Below are 21184 nucleotides of genomic sequence, written 5' to 3'. Positions count from 1 at the left end.
TCAAATCCCTCCTCGGAATGATGTCTTCTTGCATTTATCTCATCCGCCTGTGCAGGCTTCGGATGCGCCCGTTACAGGAGTTCCTGGAGGCTCGCTGGATCCAGACGACGGGCAGCTTCGAGGACAGGATCACACTCGACGAGAGCTTCCGACGAGCGATCCGGTGGTGGGGCACCCGCGCACATCTGACGGCGGGCATGGACTTCCAGACCCCGGGCCACCAGAAGACAGTGACCACAGATGCCTCCCTGGAAGGGTAGGGAGCGCACACCGAAAATCTGCACGCGAGAGGCCTTTGGCTGCCGACGGAGAAGTCCCTCCATATCAACGTCCTGGAGCTCCGTGCAGTGTTTTGGGCCCTCAGGTCCTTTCTTCCGTCTCTCAAGGGCAAGGTGGTGAGGATCTTCACCGACAACACCACCACCATGTTCTACATCAGGAAGCAGGGCGGTACCAGATCCCCAGCCCTGTCCAAGGAGGCGCAGGATCTGTGGCATTGGGCCGTCGCCCAAGGGATGTTTCTGGTGCCGTTTCATCTGGCAGGAATAAAAACACCATCGCCGACTCGCTCAGCAGAGAGCTGCGCTTGTGCCATGAGTGGGAACTACGACAGGATCTAGTGGACCGCCTCTTCCGACGGTGGGGCACACCCCAGATCGATCTGTTCGCGACGGCGACGAACTACAAGTGCCGGAGGTTCGCCAGCAGGTTTCCCCAGCCGAGGAGCATGGGCGATGCTTTCTCGTTCCCCTGGGAGGGCCTGTTCCTATACGCGTTCCCTCCATTGCGTTGCTGCTCTGGCTCATCAACCAGCTCAAGAGGTCACGGTGCAGGATGATCCTCGTCGCACCTGCGTGGCCGAGGCAGATATGGTTCCTGGACCTTCTGGACTTGTCAGCGTCCCCGTCAATCAAGCTGCCAGTGGACGCGGATCTTCTCTCCAGGGAAGGAGGCGCCATCCTCCATCACGACCCGAAGTCGCTGAACTTGCAGGCCTGGCTCCTGCAGCGTTAGAGTTTGGAGGTTACGACATACCGGCCGACTGCAGAGAGGTTCTTGCAAAGGCCAGGGCATCCTCAACTCTTAAATGCTACGGACCCAAATGGAAGAGGTTCTCTGTCTGGTGCCACGCACAGAAGATTAACCCTCTACGGATTACGGCTCCTCAAGTACTGCCGTACCTACTGACGCTGGCCAAGGCTGGACTGGCGCACGCTTCCATCAAGATTCATCTTGCTGCGATCTCCCGATACACCAGAACCACGGGACGGACGTCTTTGTGGTCTCATCGTCTGGTGAAAGAATTCATGAAGGGACTGTTCAGATCGTTCCCGCCGGTGAAGGCTCCGGCCCCGGCGTGGGAGCTCAACATGGTGCTGACCAAGCTCATGGGACCTCCGTTCGAGCCTCTTCACACAGCTCCGTTGAAGTTCTTGTCGTGGAAAACAGCATTTCTTGTGGCCATCACCTCCGCACGACGGGTGGGAGAGATCCAGGCCCTTTCCTGCAAGCCCCCGTACTTGACTTTTCACGACACGAGGGTAGTGCTCAGGACGCACCCCTCCTTCATGCCCAAGGTGCCGTCAGACTTCCACCTCAACGAACCTTTGGCGTTGCCTGTTTTCTTCCCGTCGCCTTCGTCGCCGGCTGAAAGGACTTTGCACTCGCTGGATGTGGCTAGAGCGCTGAAGTTCTACGTGGACCGCACAAAGAGTTTTCGGAAGACGTCACAACTTTTTGTGAACTTTGGGACCTGTCAATCCGGGGAAGGCTCTCTCAAAGGCTTCCATTTCCAGATGGCTCTCCGGCTGTATCATGTACTGTCATCGTTTGGCAAACCGACCGCTGCCTGGCCGTCCGAGAGCCCATTCCACCAGAGCGATCGCAGCTACCACGGCGTTCCTATCTGGTGTGCCCCTGCTGGACATCTGCAGGGCTGCTACGTGGAGGTCGACGCACACTTTCACGAAATTCTACTGCGTCGACCGGGATTCCAGGGAAGAGTCCAGGGTCGACCAAGCAGTGCTGCGCAACCTGTTCGCCTAAGGTGAGCCTGGTGAGAAGGTAAGAGATGCTTAATGTTGAGTTGTGGTATTGCTTAATGTTGAGCCTTTTGCCACCTCCCGTGGTTGTGCATGTGTGTACTGCTATGTATTCTTTTATTCATGAGCATGTGAATCCATGCCAGACCCCATGCTGGAGAAGGAACAAGTTACTTACCTGTAACTGTTGTTCTCCAGCATGGGTCTGGCATGGATTCACATGCGAACCCTCCCGCCTACCCCTCTGCAGCTCTTCACTTGGTCATACTGCCACTTCACGTGCTACCAAATCTGAAGATGGCTGCCAGAGGCGGGGCTTAGGGAGATGTCAGTCATTGGCTGTGGTCAGTATGACGCAGAGATCAGTGATTGGTTACTACTACCAAAGACAGATCAGAAACGAAACTGATACTGATTTTTCTTTACCGAGGATTCCCAGCCTGACGACGGGGAATATTCATGAGCATGTGAATCTATGCCAGACCCATGCTGGAGAACAACAGTTACAGGTAAGTAACTTGTTCCATCCTCATCCTCCTTGACCTGTCCGCTGCCTTTGATACCGTGGATCACCCCTTACTCCTCAGTACTCTTTCCTCTTTTGGCTTCAAAGGCTCTGTCCTCACCTGGCTTTCTTCTTACCTCTCCAATCGTTCCTACACTGTCGCCTGCGGTGGCCGCACCTCCTCCAGCATCCCCTTGGACTAAGGTGTCCCCCAGGGCTTGGTACTAGGCCCTTTACTATTCTCTTTTTATACCTCCCTTCTCACTCCTGTCATCTCTTCCTTCGGCATTTCCCACCACTTCTACGCTGATGACACCCAACACTCTCTCCTTCTCCTCTTTCTCACCTTACCTTCATCACTCCCTATCTTCCTGCCTTACAGCTATAAAAAAACTGGATGTCATCCCATTTTCTCTCCCTCAACACAGACAAAACGGAAGTCCTCTTCTTTCCTTTTCCTTCTAACACTCTTTCCCCTACCCCTCCTCCCTCTATCCACTTTTCCCCCCATCTCCACCTCTGCTCGCAATCTTGGCATCCACTTTGACTCCTCCCTTTCCTTCTCCCATCACATTTCTCTCACCTCTTGTAGAGATGGTGATGACAGGAACAACATCTGCAAGATCAGGTCTTCCCTCGCCTTCCACGCTTCTAAACTCTTAATCTCTTTTCTCATCTTCTCGCATCTCTTCTACTGTTCCCCTCTCCTCTTTGGACTCCCTGCCTCTCATCTGAACCCCCTCAAGTCCATCTACCACTCCTCTATATGTACTCTCTGCCTCCTCGGCCCTCGCAACTCTATTTCCTCATCACTTTCTCAACTCGGCTGGCTTCCCTTCCCCTCCCAACTTAAATATCAGTTTCTCTGTTTGGTCTTCAAATCTCTCCATGACCTTGCTCCCCCTGATCTCTCTTCTCTCCTCTCCTTCTACACTCCTTCCCGCTCTCTGTTCCGCTGACCTCTTTCTACTTACTGTACCCCCGTTTCCTTGTGCTGCTTCTCGCTTCCGCTCCTTTCAGCTCCTGGCCCCCCTACATTGGAACTCCTTACCCCTCTCTATCCGCTCCACGCCCACATACACCTCCTTCCGCACCTCCTTGAAAGCCCTTCTTCTCCACTCCCCCTTCACCTCCTACCTTCTCTCCTCCCTTTTCCCCTATCCCCATACCTCCCCTTCCCTTCCTCTCAGATCCACTCGACATTACTTCACATAATTGAATCTTGTTCACCTTCCCTTCTCACTTTTCCCTCATCTCGAATATCCAAGGATACTACACATTGTTACGCTGATTTGTCTCATGTTTGTTAACTTGCTTCTCCATTATTGTATCTTGTTTTATTGTAAAGCGCTTTGGATTAAAGCGCTATATAAACTTAATAAACATAACATAAACATACGAGTGCCCAGTCCGTTTACGTTCCATTTCAAGAACTTGAGCAGCCTCGGTTCCCATGCCAGGCTAAATGGACATTTCTAGAGATGGTGCTGATGTACCTAATAATTTATGAAAAGCTGCATAGTCGATGTTATATGTGTGGGTGTGGGTGAGCGCCATGTACCAATCAGAACATATAAAAACCATAACTTCCCAAATCCCTCCTCCCCATACTCCATCTTAACTTGAAGTATCTGTTGCCCGTACATACCACTAAACAGTGCAACAAACAAACCCTGTAAGAAGGTTAGAGGGGGGGGGGGCAGCCGCTGCTCTGCCAAAGCCTTACGATTCAGGTATAACATAATTATGAACATTCTTTCTGCCCCTAAATCTAGTAGGAATTAAGCATATGAGTCCTTACGGCCTTCAGCCCATGTTTCCAGAGGCCAACTCCTTGCTATGAGGTGGGCATTGATAGGCTGCAAAGGCGATATGCGCTCTTGCGATGGCAAATTGTTGCTCCGCCGGTCTTTCTATTTGGGTCCAGTGCTGACATTCAGTTCAAACCAGGTCCATACTGCACAGGGATCGCTGAAGACCGGGTGGTGCCATTGAAATATTTTAAACTGAGCTGGAAAGAAAAGGTCATATTTGACGATACCGTAGAAGTGACCAAAGCCAATGTTTTCGAGGAAGAAGTGACCGAATTGTTAGTTTTATTTTTTTACTGAAAAAACTTGTTTAATAAAATATATGTGGGGGCGAGGTAAGTGATGTTAATAAAGGTAGGAGGCTGGAGGGGAGCTGCAGGGGGTCTCCCCCCCACAATGAAAAAAAAAATGTGGTTACTTCACTCTTTCAAAAACGTGGATTTGGTCAAATCACCTACATCCCATATTTGATGCATTGTGCAGAGAGCTTTCTTTTGATCGAGAAAAAGGATTGACCGGCCTTTTGTACTTCTCTTGTTGAGTCAGGGGGTAGGCGCGATTTTCGAGCCAGTATATGTGATCGAGCCCTTAGACCACTCCATCTGTAGTAAAGAGTGATGAACGCGATGATTTAGGAGCTTTGCAATCACTATTCGAAGGCAAGGCTCCCGGTGTTGGTGGGCCAGTGGGCATCCAGTGCTTTTGCTCTACTGAGAAGAAGTTGGAAAGCCTCCCAGGCAACACCAAGTTCACCAACCATTGCTCCATGCTCGGACCCTCTGATTTTTCTTGGAATCCTAGGATACGAATGGTATTGTGTCTAGAGCAGCCCTTACTCGCATCACCCGGTTTTCCAATGCTTTGACTTGTTGAACCATCAGAGACCTGACGTTGCACCATATGGATAGCGTCCTGCGATTCCGTATGTTGAGGCATTTGAGTTGTTACACATTTATAGCGACAGCAACCCGTTTACTCACAAAATTATCACATGAAGATGATACATTGACAATGTTTTTGTCACATGGGATAGCTGTATCGAACAAACACAAATTCTTTACATGAATCAATCAGTTGAATACACTTCTTAAATTTAGAGCTATCATGAATGAGAACGATACATTTTTTTAGACCTACATCTATACGATGGATTGCATATTGAAAATGAAACCATGCAATAAACCCACAGACAAGAAATCTATATTACGTTATGTTTCTTTCCACCCCGTTATTCAAACAATTTGCTGTACGGTCAATTTTTGAGATTATTCCGCCATCACACAGAGATGATTTTGAAAGTAAGGCTGAGATACTTTCCAGTAAAGTAAGAGTGGGAGGGTAATCCCACAAATTTGTCAGATGGTTGAAAAAAAGTACCAACAACAGGGAAGCCGTTTTGGGAAACAGTGAGAAAAAATGAAAATAATACTTTGGGCTTTGTCAGCACATTTACCACACTATCAATGCAAGTCAAACCATTATCAATAGACATTGGTGTATTTTAAATAATGGAACACACAACTTGAATATCCATTATTTGCATGTAAAAGGAGTGCATCAGTGAAGGGAAGGACAAGGTGGTACATATTGATATTAACTCTCTAACAGAGATGTGGGGTCTCCCCTGTATGGCTGGCCAACATAGTTGTGTCATCTGCAAGTTCACCACCACTGCACGCGAGATAGACATTGGCCTAAAGAGACAATGGCGACAGGAGGGGTTTACATATTTTAACAGTCAAGTCAGATTGTAGTTTACGTTTACGGTGCCTGTGCAACAAACTGTACAAAACAAAAAGAAAAGTGAAGATCCCAATTATAGAGCATCGTAGTTGCATACGTAATCAAGTAATCACAGCTCCTCTAGTACATTTTAACACAGAAGCCTACACTGAAGAGGAAATCAGATGGTCTGTGAACAAGAAAATTCAGCATCACGATAAGGCAGTTGTGGACGGTATTGGCAGAATGCAACAAAGAATGATATTTAATACCAAGAGTCATATCAATGGACTCAATGAGGGTACCCAATGGGAATTGTGTAAGTGTGTTTGAACATTCAATAGTGGTTGCAATCGCCAGCCAGATACCCATTGTGTGACACATTAGATCCATCTACAGGGTTATTCACTATTGTAGACGGAGGTGGATCTATATCAGCACAGTATATCGCATGCCATATACAAAGAGCCTCCTTTCGGTGCTCTACAAGGATACAAATGTAAAGTTACCAGCTTCATGCATAGGTGTGTTCGAAGCACAGCTATGTAATGTAAATGGCAAATTGTTTGCCTTTATTAGCACAGCCTAATCGCGGGTAGTTTGTGACTAGTCACAACGAATAACTGAAACATGTATCAAGTTCTTTTGTTTGTGCTGTTTTAAAAAAGCTTCGTAAGTGATTATTACCGCACTGAAACCATTCTCAAACCATTAATTAGTGCTGTCCGCTACATTTAAGCGTATTCCCATTGGGTGTGTGCCCTTTCGGTTTAAGTGTTTATTGCCAAACTGTAATGCAGGTACGTCACCTTTGTGACACATATTAGGATGCTGTCACCCGCAGAGCGTAGTGGTGTCACTAATCACAAACATAACATGGCCTTTTTTTCCATCAAAGATATCGCAAGTTATACTTTGGCGCTCTCGTTTGCACAGATAGATGCGGCAAGGCAGTAAGAACAGAACCATTCAGGTATGCCCTAAAATGCGCATACAGACAAATAATAAGAGGGCATTGTCAACTTTTTTCATTTTAAAATCTTTGTAGACCATAATACATGCCCTCCCTCCTCCTCCCTCTTGTTCTTTTTCAGGCTGTAAAACTCAGCGTTGTGTATTTATCACATGCATCTCATCTAAGGTCATCTCTTGGCTGAAACTGAAGGACCTCCCAGACATTTAAATGCCAAGGTTTTTCCTCATGTGATCCGTACTAGTATGCATGCCACCTCTATTGTGTATATATTGTATATATTGCTTGCTTTCTCTGCTATTCTGTACATTCGCCCTACGCCAACTCGTACTTCTACACCTTGTAACCAAGTTTCGCATATTCTTGTACATGCTGCGCCCTGATACCCCTGGGTATAACTGCGCATTATAAATAATAAACTAAACTAAACTAAACTAAACCCCACTCGAGCACAAGTTCCGGCGCCAAATTCCAGCCCATTGTTCCATTGTTTGGGTGCTATATAATATTCAGCCTCTAGAGACAGGCCACAAGGTTACTCAAATTAAAAATGCGGAGTTCCTTTTGCTTGAAGGCCTCAAGTTCTTTAATGACTTAAGGGTAGATCAACACAATGAAATGATGTTGATCTTTTGCTTCTCTTACTCGCTTATGATATGATATTTGTAACGCGCCTATACACAAGTGTTGTATAGGCTTACAGGAAGGAACTCTTTATGCAACACATATTATATTGCTAAATAAAGAAGTACCTTCTTGAACGATATAAAAGTAATCTTTTATAACGTACCAGAGACCAGTTTCTCAGCATGGTGCTGGGATTTGAACCCGTGTTGCTTTGCATTGCCTTGATTCTATGACAAACACGTTGCCCGAGCTATTATATTCAGATATGTCAGATAATTCATCTATTACCACACCATGCATGGCCCTCATTCCAACCCAGGCGTTAAAGGTTTAACGGCACCGTCGGCGCTGTTAACCCTTAACGCCTGATTTCCACCTTTTAGCAGGCATTAAGTACCAAGGCTCTAAGTGTCCTTTGCGCTAATTACGGCACCGTAATTTACGGTGCCGTAATTAGCGCCTTCCCCACTCCCATTATGCCCTATGGGGCAAAAATGGGAATGTGGAAGGGTAAATGGGGATTGGGGGTTTACCGCCCCACTCACCTTGGAATGGGGCGGTAAATCCGCCATCCACCATGGTGTAAACGGATGGGATGTTCCGCCCTAACATTCTGCAATCTCAATGCTAATGTAATGTGACTGGTTAGAGAAATTATGAACTGGGATCAAACAGCGTTACACTGTCTGGGAGATCTATTCGTGGAGGGCAGTTAATGACATTTGATCAATGGAATATGACATGGCCAGCTGACTGTTCATTTTCTTACATATTTCAAGGTCAGTAGGAGAGTAACCGAGCTATGGGAATGCACTGCAGAATAACCAGAAACGAGCTCGCTGATGCAGCCATTATTGATTTTAGAGGAGGGAAGACACATAATTACCAGACTGTACCCTGCCCTAGAGGCTGTTCAATCACCAAAGTAGTTAGTTGTCAAAAGTAAATGGGAACAAGATGTGGGCTACTTTCTATTATGGAGAAACAATTGTCCCAGATATGGGAACAGGTCAAGGTCTCTCGTAATGCACGATTGTAGTTAATAATTTAATTATTTACATAGGGTATACATGACCACGGCCAAATTACATAGAATTACTCCTTTGATGTCACATGAAAGCCTGCACAAAACCTAGCGATGGATAGCTCGTTTTATGATGGTTTTAGCCAAACGTAGCAATATCCTGGAAGAGTGCCTTTGGTCCGTCAATTGGGCAGTGGCTTCACGATGTTCAACAATGGGGAATTGCGAAAGTGGCATATCTGAGGAGAAACAAACACCCAGAGGAGGAGGAGTGGCAGAGATGGATTGGGGTCAATTATTAAATGAAATGGTATCCTCCCCAGACTTAAAACCTCACTGACGGATTGCAGAAGGGAGTTGGTAGACTGGGAGGTGGTGCACCACCTAAGATAGTAGGAATTGTATTGACAAGGCAAATTCGGGGACGGTGCCAGAATTATTGTGAAAAAATGTAAACACTTGTTGTAATGCTTTGGATACAGTAAGGGCATGATGGGGAATGGTTCAAGTGGTAGGGATTGGGTAGCTGAGGTGGTGTTGCATAATTGTGACATTGGAGAAGAGCGAAATTTCATTTTGAAATTGTTCATGTTATTATTAATAATTGAAAGGACTTGATATGACATGTTTTATTCTATGGAAAAACATTTATTAAAAAGAATTTGGGGAAAAAACCCAGCTTTTCACTGCCCAAAAAGATCTGCTGACAATAATAACAAGTCAGGGGTGCATGGTGTGTCTTAGGGAAGAGGAGGAGTATTTGAGCAATGGGAGGATGCTTACTCCAAACATTTTCCAAATTCAAGAATGACATTGGTATAGTTCTAATTAAGAGTTTGAGAGGCCTATGTTTTTTAAAAAAATCTTTCTTTATTTAATATTGTCAAATCAACAAAACATTATGCTCCAGACTGCTCAAACGACAAGCTAAGATTGTGAGAAGCAATTTCCTCTTGTCTGGCGTGTCTTGACCGTTTCTATAAGGTACTGGATAACATTGCCCTTGTTTTACATTAACTGGGTATATATTTTGCTTATCTGAATGTCACGTGAAATCTATTTGTTGTAAGATCGAATGGTGAACAAGTTTCTTTTGTTTTAATTTTCTTAATCTCTTCACATAATTCGTTAATCACCCTAGTGGTGAAACTGGACAGTGTGCAAGGGACGGGAGGAGTCCTATTGTGGATCCTTGTCTCTTTCTACTGGATAAAATCGGACCAGAAGTCTTTTGGGTGGGAGGTGGGGGGATTATATACTTCAGAATGTCTCCTAATTTTCATTTGTCCAGGTAAGTTGAACCTCCTTGCCGGGCATAGTATTTTCTGCACAGCACTTCCCATATAAATTAAAGGATCAACAGTAAATTCCAGAACGGTTTTCTGAGATTATATGTGTCCCTTTAGTCCAGCAATTAGTTACAGTAGGGCAATACCAGGCAAGATGTACAAACTGCTCCACGTATATCAGGGGCAGGTTCCGTCAGCCTTGGGATCAGCTTTCTTAATTTTAAGTGCGCTATAATGCATCTGGTGCAAAAATGTAAAATGCACAGGTATGTCTAGAACTCCTAGAGATGTTCTTAATTTGTGAGCATAAGAACACTTATTTTTACCAACTAGAATATCCAGAGATTTTTACAATTAAAATTCAGCACTCCATGAGTTCCACCATCCACCAACCCATTTCCTCCTTGTATAAAGTAGATATAGCTTTACAGTATGACTGCCACAGATGGCCTCAATAACACACCAACTCCCAAGGATAGTTCAAGGGATTTTATTAGGCGCTGGGGGCTCCAAGGGCCATCCCACTCTTATTTTCTAGTGAAAGCAAGACCTACCCTGACCCATGCAGTCCTACTGCCCAGGTTAGTATCCATCGATTGTTTACCACTACTATCTAGTTTCTTCCTGTCTGATGGTGAGGGCCCAACAGCAATTGTCTTGTCTATTAATCTCCCGCTGGGACTTTCTAGAGGTGACCTACTCTACTTCGGATAAGTACTAAGGAGTTGTGGGGAGTTTGCTGTCCAGACACTGCAGTCTCCCTGTCTCTCTATTGCTCTCTCCTCTCCTCTCCCCAGCTCAACTCACCTGCTCTCCTCTTCCTTCCTACGTTTTCCACCTCTGTCCCTCTGATATCTCACTCTCTATAACCCACCTCCATTCCCTTATGTTACTCTTTCATACACTCTGTCCTCTCCACTCCACTGTTATGCTCCACTCTGCTACTGCTGTCTCCTCTCCACGTTACTACTACTCATATTACCCCCTTCCACTCCCTCCCCTCAGTCACTTTCCACACACACACTACTCTCGACTTCTACTCTCACTCACGCACCTTACATACACACTTACAGCACAGTACCATTTTCTCTCACCAATTAATACCCCACCTTTTCTGAAAAACGGCTCCACACTCCTGTCCACTGTCTTTCCTCCTTCTGGTCTCTTGGTCCGACACCTGCTTCTCTTCTGTACAGCCCACACCCTCCTGTTTCATGTCCCCACCTTTACCCAACTCTCCTACGTCTATTGGTCTTCTCCCACTGGTTCCCTGGGCCAATCCTGCCGTGTCTTCCATGCCCAGGAGGTGTTACAGGCATAAGAACACATAAAAAGGGGGCTAAGCCCTGCTTCTCTTTCCCTCACGGGTCCGCCAAGCTAGGCCAATTGCAGCCTGCACGGATAATGATTGCTTTTCTGTCAGGTATGGGGTGATTAACAGTGGTACTGCCCAAGCATACTTAGGCACTTAGGGAGGGGCACCCCAAGACTATGGAACCTCCTTCCCGTCCACTTCAGACTCACCCCCACACTCCTACAATTCCGAAAAGAACTCAAGACCCACCTCTTCAAGGAGTCTCTCCTCCTCAACACCTAGGCCATCACGTTGCCCCCGTGCCACCTGACTCGCTAGACACCATCTGATCCTCTCCTCCCGCTACCCTGTACAGCTGTACCCCTCTTCTGCGCCCCTCTGTTTTCTACCCTCGCTGTATATTTGTTCTGTTACCTCTGAAGAGTGCTCTGTGATGCATCTGTACTGTTGAATACCTCTGTAAAGAGTGCTGTTGCTTCTCAAAGCTAGGTCCACGCTCAATAAATGCCATATTAATAATATGAGGGGACAGGCTCTGGGGCCCTCCCAACTGCCACCTTGCCCTTCTTGGGTAGCAATAGCTCTGTCTTCCACCTTAGTAGGCCACCCAACCCAGACTGAGACGTGAACCCATCCCCTCTTGTTGAGGTCAGTCTACTGACCTTGTCACAGAAGGCTTCTATTTGATTAGAACCTGAATTCCATGCTTTCTTATTGTTTAAAGAGAAGAAAACATGCTTGAATAAGCAATCTGAGGTAAGTATTATCTTTGAAGAAGACATTAACATTCTTGAAATGTGCAACGCTGTCAAAGAGGCTTCTATGTATACATTCATAAGTCGCTATTATGTGGATCTTTATGACAGAATTGTCCCTAACTGTGCAGAGAAGCATTTAACATTCGTTTTCTTCTACATATTTAACAGCTATAAACAAACGTGTTGATCAACAGTTAAAGATAATTAACTTGTTCCATTTTTTTGTTTATTTTGCTTACATTTTAACAACTATCCTGCCTAATGAAGTAGCCGACAGTCCCCTTGAGCAGTTACTTAACACAACCTTATAAAAGTGATCAGGTCCAGTGATATTCTAGCTTGCACTATATAACCTAGCTTTATATTTATGAACTTTTGCATTCATCTGTGTGTTTCAGGTATTTAAAAAAACACAACTTTGTTTCCTCCTCAGATAATGACTGTGCCAAATGATCCAAATACCTTCCTTTCATGTGGAGAAGATGGCACTGTCAGGTGGTTTGATACTCGTATGAAGACTAGCTGCACCAAAGAAGACTGCAAAGATGTAAGTCAGTTTTACCGATGTATAATGCCATTTCAAAAACGTCATTTATTGTAATATATTGTATTATATTCTAACACTTTTTAAACGTTGTGGTTTGGTGATGAAGTTATTGTACTATGTATACAGCAATAATTCAAAATGTAATTGTACTTGAAAATGAGAATCACATGTTCGGCATTTGGATAGTTCGAGGGCAGTTGTTTAGATCTGGATCAACTAAGTTGACAGGCATTCCACATGGAGAACGAAGGTGATGAGGAAGCAATAGTTTGCACTTGATTTAATGGATAAGATGAAAAGTTGGGTCATATCTAGGAGCCCACCCACCCTATGCTATTGTGTCATTGTCAATTTGTAGCATACATGCCTAGAGCTCTGCACCATGACATCAGCAACGTGCTTTATTATACTGTCTGCCCTGCTCTTCGACCAAGCAAGTCTTTGTAGTATGTATGATTCCTACTGAATGAGGTTGCTTTATTGGCATTTCCTTTTGGTGGGCATGAGCAGGAGAACTCCAAAGGTCATTAGGCAGAATTGTCAATGTATTTCCCTGCACCTTCGCCCTCAGCACGGGGCTATTACACCTGCTAGATGCAAGATAATTATGGCAGCATGTATCTGGCATTTCATTTTCTCCTACAGAAGGGTTATTGTGGAAAGAAGACCCACTGAAATGACAAACCTCTGTGAGAAATCAATACCCAGGTTAAATCTGAGAAGAGCCATCTTATGTACGAATTTGATTCATCCAAACATCCATGTGGCAATAATGGATATCCTTTTTGAGAAAATGTTTTACTAACCAATTGTGTCCTCCCACGGATTCCTCATCTTTAAAATACCGAGATCCTGCTTGCCGCTTTGGAAACTTTAAAAAAAAAAACTTTATTTATTACTGGCAAAAGGAGGTACAGGGCAACGAGAATACAGAGCGACAGTATACATTGCAATTAACATAGTTTGACAGCAAGGGTTGGAGCTTTGCATAAACCACACACATGAATTACGTTACATAACAGTAGAGATGTTACGTTACAGATTAATCAAATTCCTCAGTTCACAGAGATAAGAACGGAATGCAGCCAAGGCATCCCCCGGCCTGCATTGGAGGGGAAGGGTGGAGAAATACTGATCTTCGCATTCCTGTGCCCATGTCAACGCGCCCAACCACTCTTTCATGGTAGGGGGGTGTTTGTCTTTCCACTTTAGTAGAATCGCTCTCCTGACGATCATGCATGTTATGTACACAAAGGCGTGGTGAGATTTGCTATGAATGGATGGGCAGATGCCAAAGAGCGTTCCTAAGGGGTATCGCTAAAGTGGGACGGTCAGCACTTCAAGATATTATGTCTATAATCCGGTTCCAGAAATCTCTCAACTGAGGACATGCCCAAAACATATGTAGGGTGGTCAGCAGGGGAGTGGTGGCTTCTAGGGCTTCCAAGGGGCTGAGAGCGAGCTATTTTGGACAGCCTGGCAGGTGTATAGTAGAGCCTATTCAGGAGTTTGAATTGCATACATTTGTAACGAAAGTTCATGGAGACCTTCTTGGTGTGTTTACACATGCGGGTCCATTGGTCATCTGTGATTTTGGAGCCCAGTTCACGGGACCATCCTGCGCGGTCTTGTGGGGTAGAGGGTGAAGTGGCATCCAGCAGTATTTTATATAGAGTAGAAAGGAGGTGTTTGCAATCTCCTGAGTTTGCGATGCAGGCCAGAGATGGGGTTTCAGAGGGTTTGGCTGGGCAAGAGGGCCATTTGGCCGAGATGGCTGCTCGTAACCTGTAGTATTGAAGGTGGTCCGCCCCTGTGTTCCGATGACCAGGTTTCCATGTGGAGGGGGTAATAAATTCGCTCTGGGGGAGGAAATCCGCTAGAGCTCTGTACCCCAGGTTTTCCCACTTTGTCTGTATATAGGGACGTTCATGAATGTGTATAGCATCTTGGGGAGTATTGTCATCTTGATTAATGATAGTTTAGCTGCATGGGAGAGCAGGAGGGTTTTCGATTTGTTCGTTTTGGTCTAAGTATCATAGGAGGGTGAGCCTTGTGTCGTAGTGCATATGCTTTGTGTCCTTACTGGGATCGTGATTATGGGAGGCAATTTTAATCTAGTCCCTGACCCGGCTGTGGATAAGACACGACCGCCACCAATGCAGACTACCGAAGTACTGCGTCAACTGAGCTTGATTGATGTTTGGAGGTTCTGTTATGGTCAGCGTATGCATTATACACATTTCTCTCATGTACACAGGGGCTTCTCCAGCATTGACACGATTCTGGCATCTTCATCACTGGTTCCTGCTATTCCAGAGGCTCTTATTAACATTACAACGTTATTGGGCCATGCCTCGGTGTCTATGTCCGTTTCTGTCTAAGGATTGCCACCCCTGCCGCGTCGACCGTAGATGCTACACGATCCAGTACTTAAAGACACAGTAATACAACAGGAGATAAAACTTGCGCTTCTGGCGTATTTTGATTACAATCTAACTGAGGGGGTCTCCTAAAGCTTGGTTTGGGACACTATTGAGGCACTCATTAGGGGGGAACTCCTGAAGCCTACTTCTGCCTATTCCAAGGCCAGGAAGTCTATACAACTGGAATTGGAAGCAGATGTCCAGGCCAAGGAACGTTTGCATAAATCCTCAGGCTCCCCAGAAGCTAGGCCTCAGCTGACTATTGTGTAAGGAACTCATGGTGGCAACACTAAAGACAGACACAAGTGATCACAGTTCAAGGGTGTTTATTAAACAGTTTATGTAGGTTGTACAAATGCTTAATCTAAACCTAAATCTAAGATTGGAGCGAGCTAGGACCATCAAAATAATAAGACAGTCGTAGTGGCTTCTTGACAAAAAAAGGGCCTATACTAAAAAAAAGAAAAAAAACTATTGGCAAAAGCTTACAGCCAAATACAAAAAGAGTGTGGGATAGGATTCACAAAAAAGAAACAAGTGTTCACAAATAAGTCAAGATGTGGTAGCCGGGGGTCTCCCTTCCCCACATTTTGAGCACGGGACAAGGCAGGACTCCTGAGCACAGCACAAGCTCGAGCTTTCCCTGCATGAGACGACAATTCTGTTCCCATATATCAGGACCTTTGGTGGGTAAGTCTCTTTTCTACAAAACTCTCTTCTCTTGCTGCAGAGGATCTGATGTGTTCAAAAATAACAAACAAAAAGTTCCTTTTCCAATGACCATTGGGTGATGGCTTCTCACTGCCCCGGATACCCCTCTTCCGGGCTCAGATCCACAAAAAGTTCTCTTAGCGATGACAGGACCTTCGGTGGTTAGATGTCTTGCTTCCGAGGGCCATGTATGTTCAAAACCATATATAAAAGTTCTTTCTGATTGCACTGGGTGATGATTCTTCACCCCTGAGTCCCCCTCTTCTGGGATCGGACCCCTCTCGAATATCAGCTTCCCTCCGTCGGGTTCACTGTGGCTAATATTCAAAAGAATTTCTATGTTGCATTCACGTGTTGGTGGGTGATGGCTTTTCAACCCTGGATCTACCTCTTCCAGGCTCGGACCCTTCTCGAATATTAGTCTCCCTCTGTCAGGTTCACTATGGCTTTCCTCAGAACACTTTAACCTGTTGCATTTACAAGTCTTAATATCTTTTTAAACAGCATGCTGTGGACATCCCTCCATCGGATTCACTCTTGTGATCACAATGTTCTTTCACCCTTTTTCACTATGCAGGATTCATCTCCCTTAGCTTTCCATTTGTGTGTCGGTCAAAGACGTTCAACTGTATAGAGGATTTTGCAAACCCCTGTATGAGCACTTTGATTTTTTCCCATGTGGCTCTCCCAAGGCCTGCTATAGGTAGGTTCATCAAAAAGGGGGATCAACCAGAGTCTCTCGAGTAAGCACTCACATGGTACCAGACCTCTCTCCGCTGGCTTTCCCTTAAGAGGTTAACAGTTCTTCGTACTTTACTCAATTTGCCATTTTGTAACTTTCGCTCAACACAGTATGGTTTCTTATCGGCTCTCCCCTTGACTCACCGCCTGTGATGACACACTTGGCTTTTCTTGTCTCTGGAGTGAAGGATGGTACCATGGCAGCAAGGTTCTCTCCCTGTTGTGACCATCAGTGTAGGAGGGTTTCATGTACCGTTGACATCTGCTGCAACACATGCTGGCTATTGTGCGCGGTCTTACGATTCCTTTCATGGAGGCTTTGTGGGTCTGGGTCGGAAAGGGCAAGGTTGCTTCTCTCCATGTTGCCCCTTCGGTTCTCGACGCCTTTCTCCTCCTCTTGAATTGCTGTACTGGTATAGCTGTCTCGTCATTCTGTCTTGCATGTCATGTGCTCTTGTGCTTCACCTTTTATCCCTGTGGGGAAGGGAAAGGGCTGTCGGGTGTGTGTGTGTGATTCTGGTCAATTTCCTGACTTTGCCTGAGCCTTGTATTGGGACATCTCAGGTAAACGGCTCTGGCGTTAGTACGTTGTCTTTCGTGGTGTGCAAAAGTGTTCATGTCGGAAAAGGGGATGGGGGTAGTGTTTCGGAGTATCCTATGTGGCACGATGGGGAAAAGGTGTTGGATACCGACTCTCACCCGTCTGTGTCCCACTTCCACTCCCCGAGGACCCCCATCCAGGTGATCCTCCCTCACTGGTCCACCCCCAGCAACTGGATCCAATAGCGATGGCTGTGTCCTGGCCACCTGGATGACAGACCCCCGGGGAGTAGTCAGGGAGACCCTTTCAGGTTTCTCACAATTGCTAGAGCCAAACTAGAAGCGCACTTAGCCGAGCGCACCTAGCAGAAATTAAAGGTGAAGAAATACTATTACACAAGGGGCAATCGAGCTAATAGACTTCTTGCTCGTAAAACTAGCGCAGCATAAATCGCATAGCAATATAGTGGCCCTTCTTGACGACAACAGAGTATTGCATACAGATGATGGTAGCATCCTGGACCGAGTCCATCAATACCAGATGTGAGCTGCTGAAGTCCCCCCCCCCCCCTCAAATGGAGCCGCTCTCCAGGACTGTCTGGACCGGGTGGCCTTTCCGTCGCTTTCCCCGTCAGCCTTAGCATTTCTGGAGCAGCCTATACAGGAGGCAGAGGTTCTCGTAGCTATTACATCTCTTAAAAATGCCACCCCAGGTACAGACGGACTTACAGCAGCATTTTATAAAACTTATGGCGAGACATTAGCCCTGCACCTTACTCGGCTGTTCAATAAGTTCCTAGCGACCGGGTCAACAACCCAGTCCATGTTGGATATGGCCACGATTTTGCTCTTAAAGCCCAATAAACACCTACAGCTCCTGGACTCATACTGTCCGATCACCCTTATTAATAATGACGCCAATATATTGTAACGTTCACCTTGTATCCACGGGGACGCCACCCGACTGGTCTGGAGCGCTTCTGGAACGGATGCACCTCCCCCGGGGACTCACACTGCCGTGGGCTTAGTCTGGAAGACAGGAGTTCAGTTTTAGCCACAAACACCTTCTCTCTGGGCCAGCCTCCCAAGTGTCCCCTTGGAGCCTCTCTCACTTTGTGTTTCAATAAGGTGCGCTCTCCGTTCTGCCGTCCTGTGTAGGGGCTCGTCGTGTTTGGGCACCTTTCCGCTGAGTTACTTCACTGGCGTGGGCCCGGGAGTCCAGGCCAGCTGCGACTCCACTCTTGAGGTAAGTCTTTAGTCTTTTAAAGAATAAGTGTCCACAATAGTTGTCGCCCTGTTGACCTTCTCCTTCTCTCGTTGATGCAGAAGGGGTGATGGAGACGTCGAGCAGATGGAGAGAGCAGTGCTCGAGTAGTTAAGAGAATGCGCAAAGCGTGGCGCTGAGCGTCTTTGAAATAGGCTAACCTGTGCTATCCTTCCTTGCAGGATGCCGAGAAGTTCCTGGAATAAATGTGGCTCGATGGAAGCGGAGCGTACAATGGAAGATGTCCGGTCGGCGATGGAGTTCCAGGAGAGCTTCGGTAAGTAAGCGGAGCCTGGAGGCGATGGAATCGGAAGATGAAAGCTTACTAACTGTCCTCTTCCTGTCTCTCCTTTCTAGGATGTTACTAGTGGAAGAAGATGAATTCCAGGAAGGTTCCGGATTGATCGAGGTGCTGGAGGCAGAACAGGTAAGGATGAATAACGGTGTTCTTCTTCTTCTCCCCGGAGGTGTAGGCCAAGGATGCTGCGAGCAGGTCTCTGTGACCGTCAGGCTGCAAGTGCAGAACGCAAAGCGCGTGCCTCAGCTCGGGTGTGGCTTAAATAGCCAGCAGGTTTCCCAGGTGCCTTCCGGGCGGACCACCCCCTTGATGCTAGACTTCATGATGCAGTTCCACGTAGATCCTTGTGGGGGCAGCCATGCTGGTCCATTGCCCAATGGAACCTCTACCAGCCATATGAGCCTGGGGCCAATGGCATTAGGACTGGCTCCAGGACAGCCTAGAGGGGCATGATTGGGGCCTTGCAGGAATACAGTGGTGAGGGCCAGAGGCCCTGAGTTCCCAGGCCCGGTGTTAAGGTCGTGACCTATATATGCAAAAGTACTGGCTGCACGCCTGATGTCGGTTTTGCCATCACTGGTCCAGGCTGGCTTTATCACAGGGAGATGTACGCAGGATAACATTAGAAGAACCCTTAATCTGGTGGAGGTGGTAAAGGAGCAAGGCCTGAAGGTGGAGATTATAGCTCCTAGATGTGCCCACAAGGCATTTGATCACCTCGACTGGAGCTACTTGAAAGCTCTTCTTGGATGAGCGGCCTCTGGCACCACATTTCGTGCAGATCTGATGGCAAACTACTCTGCTCCCACTATTTGTATAGCGCTGAACGGGAACTTGACCCCTCTGATCAGGAATGCCAGAGGCACCAGGCAGGGGTGTCCACTTTCTCCTTCTTTTCGCCCTCTCATTGGAGCCTCTGGCGATCTGTATTCATAATAACCAGGCAATTAAAGGGATCCCGGTACAGGGCCAAGACTATAAGATCTCCCTTTACACGGATGCTTTTTTGCTCTCAGTTACAGAGGTGGGTACCTCAGTGGCCAGCTTGATGGCCGCATTGACTAGCTTTGGCCAGAGCGCTGGTTTCAAAGTAAATGATCTCAAGTACCAGGGCCTAGTGATCTTTCCCCTGGAGAGCTACAAGCGGTATCCGTGCAGTGCCCTATTACTTGGAAATGTGATGGTATTGAATGTTTGGGGGTTACTGTTCCCACTAGGGTTAGGGGCACTTATAATGTCAATTACCCCTCTCTCCTTGCTGGGATTGAGGCTGACCTGAAGCAGTGGGATTGGCAAACCATCTCGTGGATGGGGTGGGTAACTGCAATTAAAATGAATGTGGTCCCTAAACTCCTGTACTATTTTGCAGCTCTCCCATCTGACATTCCGATGCAGAGATTTCATAGATTACAAAGGACGCTCCTTGATTTCATTTGGCAGCAGTGTAAGCCGAGGATAGCAAAGAAGGTACTTGTGCAAAGGGAACATGTGGGTAGCTTGGGGGTTCCCGAAATTTATAGATATTCTCTTACTGCCCAGATTTCCCAGGTGTTCTCATGGATTCAGAGGGCGGACTCTCCAGTGTGGTCTCATATGGAACAGTCACTTACCCAGGTCCCGTTACATCGGCTCCCTTTTCTGGCACCCCCCCTGTGTCTTCCCTGGACAACCCTTTTGTCCTCCATGAAACATACCCTGTTATGTTGGAATGTGGCGACCAGGAGATGGGGAGCAGCACTTGGCTTAGTCCACTGTCACCAGTGATTGGTAACCCGCAGTTTTCCCTGGGCCGACAGCGGACCGCATTCTCGCAATGGACGAGGGGTGGGCTCAAGGAGCTACGACAATTGTATAAGGATGGAGCTCCGCTCACATTCACGGTATGTAAGCAGAGATGTTGTCTTCAAAAGCCGGAGAGATTCCGGTACGTTCAGTTGTGACACTGGGCTAGTCAGCCTGCCATCAGGTTGAGAGGTACCAGAGACCTTTATGCCCTGGAACTGACCTAGGAGGCAGGATGCAGCAAGGGGAGGATCCCAGTGCTCTATAACTTACTTGATCATTTTGACACACAGGAGGGCTTGCTCTATATGCGTAACTGGGAGCGTGACCTGGGCACACAAATGGATAAGGATTCTTGGCGATGTATCTGGGAGCGGAATCATAATATCTCTAGATGCACCATAGATAAGGAATGCCAGCTGAAGCTGTGCTATAGTTGGTACTATGGGCCACACAAGCTTCACTGTATGAATTCTGATTATCCTGACAACTGCTGAAGGGGTTGTGGGAATCGAGACACTTACTTTCACATGTGATGGCACTGGCCCAAGGCCCACTACTTTTGGAAGGAGGTGTTCTCTCACATTAAAGCCATGCTCAAGGTTTCCCTTCCCCTGGACCTGGGGTGGTCCTTCTGGGTGGGCGTATAGTAGGGGTATTTCCAATAAGGGGAGACTGCAAAGCTTATCTCCTACTGCCTCCTAGCAGCCAGGATCTCACTTGTCCATAATTGGAAACTCCTCGAGGGTCCATTGAAAGACAGCACTTCAATGAAGTTTAGAGATCCAGGATCTTCTGAAAATGACGTCCCC

The 21184-nt window shown here is 46.7% G+C and overlaps 1 protein-coding gene across 6 annotated transcripts in view; it reads left to right on the top strand.

Moving 5' to 3' along the window:
- DCAF6 (DDB1 and CUL4 associated factor 6) overlaps positions 1-21184 on the top strand; it is a 2172363-nt gene that overhangs the window by 430374 nt on the left and 1720805 nt on the right. For all 6 annotated transcript variants that reach the window (XM_069636466.1, XM_069636467.1, XM_069636464.1 and 3 more), the window contains one exon: positions 12500-12613. In XM_069636466.1, coding sequence (XP_069492567.1) covers positions 12500-12613 — 114 coding nt within the window. The remainder of the gene's footprint in view (positions 1-12499; positions 12614-21184) is intronic.

Source organism: Ambystoma mexicanum, chromosome 7p, assembly GCF_040938575.1.
Source record: "Ambystoma mexicanum isolate Mex_15411 chromosome 7p, UKY_AmexF1_1, whole genome shotgun sequence".
Classification (NCBI taxonomy): Eukaryota; Metazoa; Chordata; class Amphibia; order Caudata; family Ambystomatidae; genus Ambystoma; species Ambystoma mexicanum.
This window is presented reverse-complemented; position numbering and strand designations above follow the sequence as displayed.